At 33.2% G+C, this 8,489-nt stretch overlaps 1 protein-coding gene across 1 annotated transcript; it reads left to right on the top strand.

The window, feature by feature from the left end:
- The first annotated feature begins 5,757 nt into the window (after positions 1-5,757).
- LOC146956201 (uncharacterized) lies at positions 5,758-6,922 on the top strand. Its single transcript, XM_085749160.1, has one exon. It carries the CDS (start codon positions 5,840-5,842, stop codon positions 6,920-6,922), a length of 1,083 nt encoding a protein of 360 aa, XP_085605286.1. The 5' UTR covers positions 5,758-5,839.
- Positions 6,923-8,489: the final 1,567 nt, after the last annotated feature.

Here is an 8,489-nt window from a genome sequence, read left to right as displayed (position 1 = left end):
CTTTCCTTTCCCCCTTCCGTGTTCTTTATAGGGTTATCCATATGTCAACTTTTCCGTTTAATCCATCTAAAAAATTTCTTTAACTTTTAGTCCTCTAAAAATTATTCATCTTCACTTTTTGTCACTCTTTTAAAGTAAACTCATATGTAGATATCATATTTTTGAATAAAATTTTGCAGAAAAATATATAATATTATAAGAATCTCTCTCAAAAAAAATATAATTTTTTACCAAAACATGAATTAAATATGAATTTTCATATTTTTGGCGATAAAAAATTCGTATTTAATTTATGTTTTGTTAAAAAATTCCATTTTTTTTGAGTGATTTTTATAATATTCTATACATTTCTGCAAAATTTTATTAAAAAATACAAAAATTTACTTAAAAATAGGGACTAAAAGTAGTGATTGAAAATTTTATAGGGACCAAAAACATATTTAACCCTTCTTTGTATGATGTTTGTAAGTAATTCATTAAAGAATCCGAGGTTGGAACATGGATTGATGGAAGATAACGGAGCGGGACATAAAAAAAAATCAAATAGAGCAGAAATGGAAGACAAGAAATGGAATACAATAGAGAGCTCATTCCATTGTTTGGATATTTTATGATGCACCTGAACAAATTTATCATTCCATTGTTTGGATTGTTGATGAAATGAAATGAGTTATAAAATTTTTATTCCAGTTTTACCTTTCTTTAATTTAAAATACTATTATATAAAATCAAAGCATTTATATTTTTTTAAATGATTAGAAAACATATAATTATTGTAAAAAAAACATATAATTATAATTATAATAACAAGTGGTTGAAGTTACATTTTCTAAAGCTATATTCGAATATAATAGGATGAAATGGAAGAAAAAAAAACTAATGATCAATGACAGTTAATTAATAATAATAGGTATTAAAAAACATAGCTCAGTTGGCAGGGACATGCATTATTATATGTAGGGGTCTGAGTTCGAACCCCGAACAACCCATTTATTCACCTTACAAAAGGTAAATTCTAACCACTAGACTACTTGACAAAAAAAAAAGTGTGGCAAGTTATTTTCTGTATATAACAAACGACGCAAGCAAGTAATTAAGTAACAAGAACTGTTTTGTTCTTACGATTGATAAATTTTATAATCATAACCAACCAACGTATGTTGAAGAAAAACAAGTTGTTAAATATAGAGGGAACAAAATTAATGTAGAGAAGGTAAGGGGATATATTTTTAATTTAGTAGTTTGCAAAATTATCCTAAAAAAAAAATATTAGTAAATCACACCATTTTCTACACTGCCCATAGGTGTGGGTTAACTAGCCGGCCCTAGTTTTTTTTAGTGAGAGAAACTCCAACTTCTCTCTAAGTTTTCCTTCTCTTTCACTCATTGAGGAGGGGTGGTTTTAGGTCATTTTTTGACCTAAAATCACCCCTCTACATCCTTTTTCTCCTTTCTTTCGATCTAAATAAGTGATTTTCACAAATACAAGCATTTTCTTTTGTGTTTTTTTGTGATTTCGTCGTCTGAGTGCGACCTTGTGTTGCTCGTCGTTTTATGCGGCTTTGTTTGATTTGGCATCTTGTTGCGGTGTTCGTTGGTTCATACTGAAAGATCAGCTTCAGTCAATCACAGATTCAATCAATGATTTGGACGTCAACGTTGCAGATCCAAAAGCAAGAGTATTCTGGTGATTTAGATTTTATCATATTATTTGTAGGCATTTTGCCGTTGTATGCTATTAACTTGGGTGCTGTGAGTTTGTTCGCAGATTCATCCTTTACGTTTTTAGCGATCTTGATTCTGATGTATTATATCGATTCGAATGAATGAACATCATTTCGTTTTTGTCAAAAAAAAAAATTATTCCATCCTTTTCCGTCCAAATCGGATGGTAAGCAAAATGAGTGTAAACGATGGAATGTGATGGAATACATGCTATTGAGTTACATTCTATTCCACTCTTGTAATGACTATCCAAACAATAAAATTTTAATTTATTCCATTCCATCACATACCGTCGATCCAAACATAGTCTTATGGGGACGCTTAAGCTCTCGAAAATGTGAGTGTATCGATGACATTTGGTGTCTGGATATGTTTGATATTTAAGTTAATAGCAAATTATTATTTCTTTTAATAAAATATCTATTTCATTTCATTTACAATTATAATAATTAAAATTTTTTTTTGAAGGAAATAATTTAATTTTATTTATTAGAAGGAAAAAACTAAATCTTATTTACCAAAAATGTAGGCGAAATAAAATTTAAGTTTCTGAAATTTTTATTATCCATAATGATGAGTATTGACTATCTTTACGATAAAATGTAAAAATTTAGTATAATTCTTATCAATAAAATGATATTTTTCTTAAAAAAAATGATATCTTTTCTTATGAAATTATATTTTCTAAAAGATAAAAATCGAAAAATAGCTCTTTATTTTATAAAAATAATCGTTAATTTATTGATTTATGAAACAAGTGCAAGACTACACTTTAATCTGTGAGTGTATCGTAGAAGCTTACATTTTACATGCATTCTTTCTTATATTTCTTTTTCTTTTTCTACTTTTATTCATTTATATTGTTAATCAAAATAAATTTATCAAAAAGTAAATTCTTTCTTTTGTTATTCAGGTAAAAAATTATAAGTGCAAATATTTTTCTTTGTAACAAAAGGGGGGAAAGGAAAATAGAAACAAAACGAAGAAGAGACTTTTATTAGGGTCAAACAAACTCAACATCCATGACACTTGCTAAGAGAATATATGTCATGTCAGGGGAGCTTCATGAAAGACAATAAAGTCATTGTCATATCACTCTTAGTCGAAAAGGCAGTTGTAGTGTACTCTGACGCAAGTTGTGTTGTAAATTCACCATCCAATCTCTTAGCACAATTTGCTTGATAGCCCTTATCAAATTTTCATAATCGTAAAACACGTTCAAACCTTTCTAAATGTGATCAACCACATTAGTTGAGTATGAGAGATACAACACATGTTTATACCTAGAATCCTATGATCAACCACATTAGGTTGAAGCCACTAAAAAAATTCTTTTCTTTTGTTGATATATTAAAAAATGTTAAAGAGTCAGATATATTCGCAGATATGAATTTAAATAAGCAAGACTGATAGACTGTTGAAATGGCAGACCAGATTTTTATTTACATACACAATGCCCAACTTTTCTTGTAATGTTTTAGCTTAAAAGATAAATCTACGATAGCATAGCTATGAGAATTGAGAAATCTTATTTTATACAATTTCACCTCCCATATTCCTTTAGGTAGAAAATTAAAATAAGGTGGAACAGCTACGGAGCTACCTTCACTCCGTTACTTTTTGACTATATTTATAACAACAGTACATTGACATGCACCCCTTTATTGTTAAGTGTAAACCTTAATTTTAGTTTGAAAATTGTCACTTTTTCTTTCATTTAGTCTCATGTACAAATGTCATAAAAAGTCTTAAACTATTCTCAATCCATCAATCGTTTATGGGTTTACCTAATGTAGATCTTTGTCACAGATCCAATGAAAGCATGCAACAACACAGATGAGATCTTTGTCACACTTATGTTGGCCTTTCTTTCACCGAAGGTCATCCCCATTCACGATTCCACGGGTAATGGATCCCCTCGTGTGGGATTTTTACACAAGAGAGAAGTGTGATGTCACACCATTCCAGAAGAGAGATACAAATGGGTGGAGCTACTTCCTCATCAATTCAATCCTTCCCACAAACCAATTCCATCACTAGAAACAATTTGAGCATTCGTTTTCAGCTTCCCATCAGCGGTTCTTCTTTCACTCCCTTACAATGTCGATTTAAATCCTTGTAAAAAATCACATGAATATCATATAAGTAAACTCAACAATATCATAAAAGAGTAGTGATAAAAAAAAAAACCAAATTTTTGAAAGGAATTATACTTAAATTTGAAGTAATTTCATGGTGAGTATATTTCTAAACAACAATTTTCTTCTCCTTACATACACAGGTACCATGGCAGGGCGGAATAGTCTCAACATTCAGAAATAAGCTTATCAACATAAATATATCGAGGATCTGAAACAAACAAAAAAACAATTCATTCGAAGATGATTTCTATAACCTAATTTTAAAGAAAAGAAATCCTGGAGATCCTTTTTGTCTAACTTGATTTTTTTTTTCCCAAGAAAGAAGAGTGGACTTTAGCTAGTCACAAGGTCAACTCTCAAACCGACATATAGCACACATTTATCAATAGTAACCTGCCACTTCTTATAAACACAGACATCATGTACCTATTTCTATTGGATCTGAAAAGCAACATTGCGCACAAAGGGATGGCATTCAAAGTCTACAGCAGAAAAGGAATAAGAATCCACCTTATGATATTACAACATAAAACTTAATCTGTAGAAAAAAATATCATAATTTATAGTCTGAGCGCGTGCGTATTCAAGACATGATTAAAAAAAGGGCGTTTTTGTGTGAAAATGCCTTGCAGGTTTCTTTTGCAAGTACATATTTGTGTAGTGTAGTTTCTTGTATAAGATTTTGTGTAGTACCGTTGCTTCTTTAAAATGGAAGTTGAGATTAATTCTTTTAAAAAGTCTTACCTTTGCTTCTTGAAAGCACCTCTGACACCTCACCTTGCGAAAATGGTTCTGAAATGAGAAATATATGATGGGTTTGTAATAACCTATGGAAATACCTTTTAAATGTTTAACCAGATTATAAATAACTAGCATTTTGTTTTCAAATCATAAATACAAATGGCCATATTAATCCTATTAATTTGGTTAAAAACCCCTTACAAAGAAAAAAGTTAAAAAACCATGTTCAGATCACTTATGTTTGGTTTTGGTATTAATCATGATTTACGTGGGACACAAACTTCAGAGGTCTAACCCTTTCACTGCATCATTTGTTCATAACAATTTAACTTATATTTGATGTGGCAGATGTCAGCCACTATTAGAAATGGTATGAATTTTAAGGATAGCTGAAAATGAGCTAACTGGATAACTTGCTATAGCTGTAACTTTGAAGCTAAGAATTTTCCGTGCACATTCTCAAAATTCATGATAGCACACAGGTATAAAAGAAAATCAGTAAAGAGCAAACAGCCCAGGTGAGCATCTTCTCAAAACCAAAGGAGGACAAGGATAAGTTGAAATTTGCAAATCAATCAGAGCAATAGTTGCCTTCACAAAATGTATGAACAAATCAAAGTTATGCCTTTTAATTTTTCTGCAATGTATGGTTTGAATAATGAGATTATCTTTCCATGTTGAATATACAAACAAACCAACAACATTTACATTAATCAAAGTAGACGACACAGCATTTTCTATGAGAAAAGGTATAAACAAGAAGGATTTTAGAGACTTGCAATATTGAGAAAAGGGATGTTCAGCTGCGGAACAGTTCAACATAAGTACTTCTCAATCTGCCTCAGAGGAATTCAATACACCGGAACAATGTTTTAACAATTACCAACACATAGGGACTCAATTTGCAGTGACAGAATGACTCTCACGTGAGAGTTTCTACATGAGTTGGTGTTGAATATTATCACAGAATCAATCAGATTCTGTCTTGTTTGACTTATTGTAAATACTAATTAATTGTAATTAGCTGTATTAGAATTAGCATTTAAAGGGAGAATAAGTAGCATTTATAGATAGAATAATTTCTCCTATTTTCTGGCAAGACTAGCACACTGCCTATTCTATAAATACCTCCTATGTACTATTTCTATATGGTATCAGTGGCAGCAAGAAATCCATAGGGTTTATTTTGCTTCCGTTTGTTTGTTTTTTCCCTTTTCTTCCCATCCCACATAATGTCTGATTCCATGTCTGATAGTGAGTCCCAGCACTCACCCAAACATTCTTCACCCAAACCTGAATCATCCCAACCTGTCAGGACATACCATGAAAATCACCCTGTTCAGATCACAACAATTCGGCTGAACGGTGCTAATTACTTTCGTTGGTCACAGTCTGTTCGGTTGTATCTCAGGGGGAGAGGAAAGATTGGCTACATCACTGGAGACAAGAAACAACCAGACAAGGCAGGCGCAGATTATGATACATGGGATGCTGAAAATTCTATGGTCATGACATGGTTAGTCAATTCTATGACCGAAGAGATAGGTGCGAACTATCTCTGTTATGATACCGCAAAAGATCTTTGGGAGAGTGTCTCTCAAATGTACTCTGATTTGGGAAACCAGTCCCAAATTTACGAATTAACTCTCCAGCTTGGAGAAATTCGGCAAGCTGAAGATTCAGTCACCAAATACTTCAATTGTCTCAAACGTATTTGGCAAGATCTGGATCTCTTCAATGAATATGAGTGGAAGTCACCTGAGGACTGCAAGCACTACAAGAAGATGGTGGATGTTAGCCGTGTCTTCAAATTTCTTGCAGGTTTAAATGTTGAGTTTGATGAGGTTCGTGGCCGAATCCTTGGTAGGAATCCTATCCCTCCAATTGGTGACGTCTTTGCGGAAGTGCGTCGCGAAGAGAGTCGTAGGCAAGTGATGCTCGGAAAAAAGATAGCCGCTGTCCCGCCACCGGTTGAAGGATCTGCCTTGGCCGTTCCTCAAGTCAATCGCAAATCTTTCCCTAATCCGCGAGGTGGTGACAAGACTGATTTAGTTTGTGACTACTGTGGCCGCAATCGTCACACTCGAGAAACTTGTTACAAGCTACATGGTAGGCCAAACAATAGCAAGGCTGGTAAGTTTGGTCACCGACCTATGCCTACAACCAACGATGCTGCTTCATCTCCATTCACTAAGGAGCAGATGGACCACCTTCTTAAGCTTCTAAAGTTCAATTCATCTCCTAATACTCCTGTTGGTACTGTGGCACAAACAGGTAAGGATTCTTGGGCACTAACCATTCCAACCCCTGGATAATAGATTCAGGGGCATCTGAACACATGACTAATTGCTCTCATCTATTCAATTCATATTTTCCTAGTTCAGGTTCTGAAAAAGTTAGGATAGCTGATGGTAGTTATTCCAGTATTGCAGGCAAAGGCAACATAAAAATATCAGAGCAAATCACTTTGCAATCTGTTTTACATGTTCCCAAATTTGCTTGTAATCTTCTATCTGTTCATAAACTGTCTGAGGACTCTAACTGTTCTGTTCTTTTTCGTCCATCTACTTGTATTTTTCAGGACCAGAACTCGGGGAAGACGATTGGAACTGCTAGAGAGATTAATGGACTGTACTACTTTGATGAAACTCCTCTTGGTAATACAGCAATGTTCGGTTCAAGCCGTATAAGTCCACCTCTTGTTTCAAATAAAATCATGTTATGGCATAAAAGATTAGGCCATCCTAGTTTTTCTTATCTTCAGCATTTGTTTCCTGAATTTTCCAAAGAAATAAGTTCCTCGCAATTTCATTGTGATGCTTGTCATTTAGCTAAAGATCATCGTGTGTCTTTTAATTCAAGAGGTTATTCTGCTTCCAAACCTTTTTATCTAATTCATAGCGATGTTTGGGGTCCTTCAAAAATTAAAACTTTATCTAGAAAAAAATGGTTTGTGACATTTATTGATGATCATACACGGGTGTGTTGGGTTTACCTCATGGAAAAGAAATCAGAAGTTGAACAAAGGTTTCAAGATTTTTTTAACATGATTAAAAATCAATTTAATACCACGATTGGCATTCTAAGGTCTGACAATGGCACTGAATACTTCAATAAATATTTAAGTACATTCCTAGTAACTAATGGGATAATTCATCAATCCACTTGTCGTGATACTCCACAACAAAATGGTATTGCTGAAAGAAAAAATAGACATCTCCTAGAAGTTACTAGAGCTATTATGTTTTCTATGAATGTACCTAAGTATCTTTGGGGTAATGCTTTATTAACTGCTTGTTACCTCATCAATCGAATGCCATCCCGTGTGTTACAATATGAGACTCCTGTGCAGGTGTTACAAAATAATTTTCCCACTTCTCGCATTATTACAAATCTTCCCCTTAGAGTCTTTGGTTGTCTCTGTTATGTTTACATCCCAAATATTTTTCGTTCCAAGTTGGATCCTAAAGCCGAAAAATGTGTTTTTCTTGGCTATGCTTCCAATAAAAAGGGATACAAATGTTTTAACCCAATTACAAAGAAATTTTTTGAAAGCATGGATGTCCACTTTGTTGAAGATCAACCTTTTTTTGAAAAAAATTCTCTTCAGGGGGAGGGTCAAAGTAGTAATGAGGAAGATAATTTTTGGGAAATTTTACCGGTTCTAGATGATATTGTAACAAATGATCACCTAGATGCTAAGATAATAGAACCTAGAAAATCTAACCTTGAATTGCCAGAACATATAGTATTTGAAACAGAGGGTGAAGAGGGAGAAACACTGAATAAAAATCCTGAACTTAAAGTGTATGTTCGGAAAAAATTTCACAAAGATGGTACAGACCCCATTGTCTTTCCAGTAGAAGTTCAATCGGATTCTCC

Source organism: Medicago sativa, chromosome 1 (genome assembly GCF_051527215.1).
Source record: "Medicago sativa cultivar Bolivia chromosome 1, Bolivia_mono, whole genome shotgun sequence".
Lineage (NCBI taxonomy): Eukaryota > Viridiplantae > Streptophyta > Magnoliopsida > Fabales > Fabaceae > Medicago > Medicago sativa.
This window is presented reverse-complemented; position numbering and strand designations above follow the sequence as displayed.

What these genes read in the sequence shown, in the direction of transcription:
- LOC146956201 (XM_085749160.1), top strand. Translation starts at nt 5,840, where the DNA reads ATGTCTGATTCCATGTCTGATAGTGAGTCCCAGCACTCACCCAAACAT.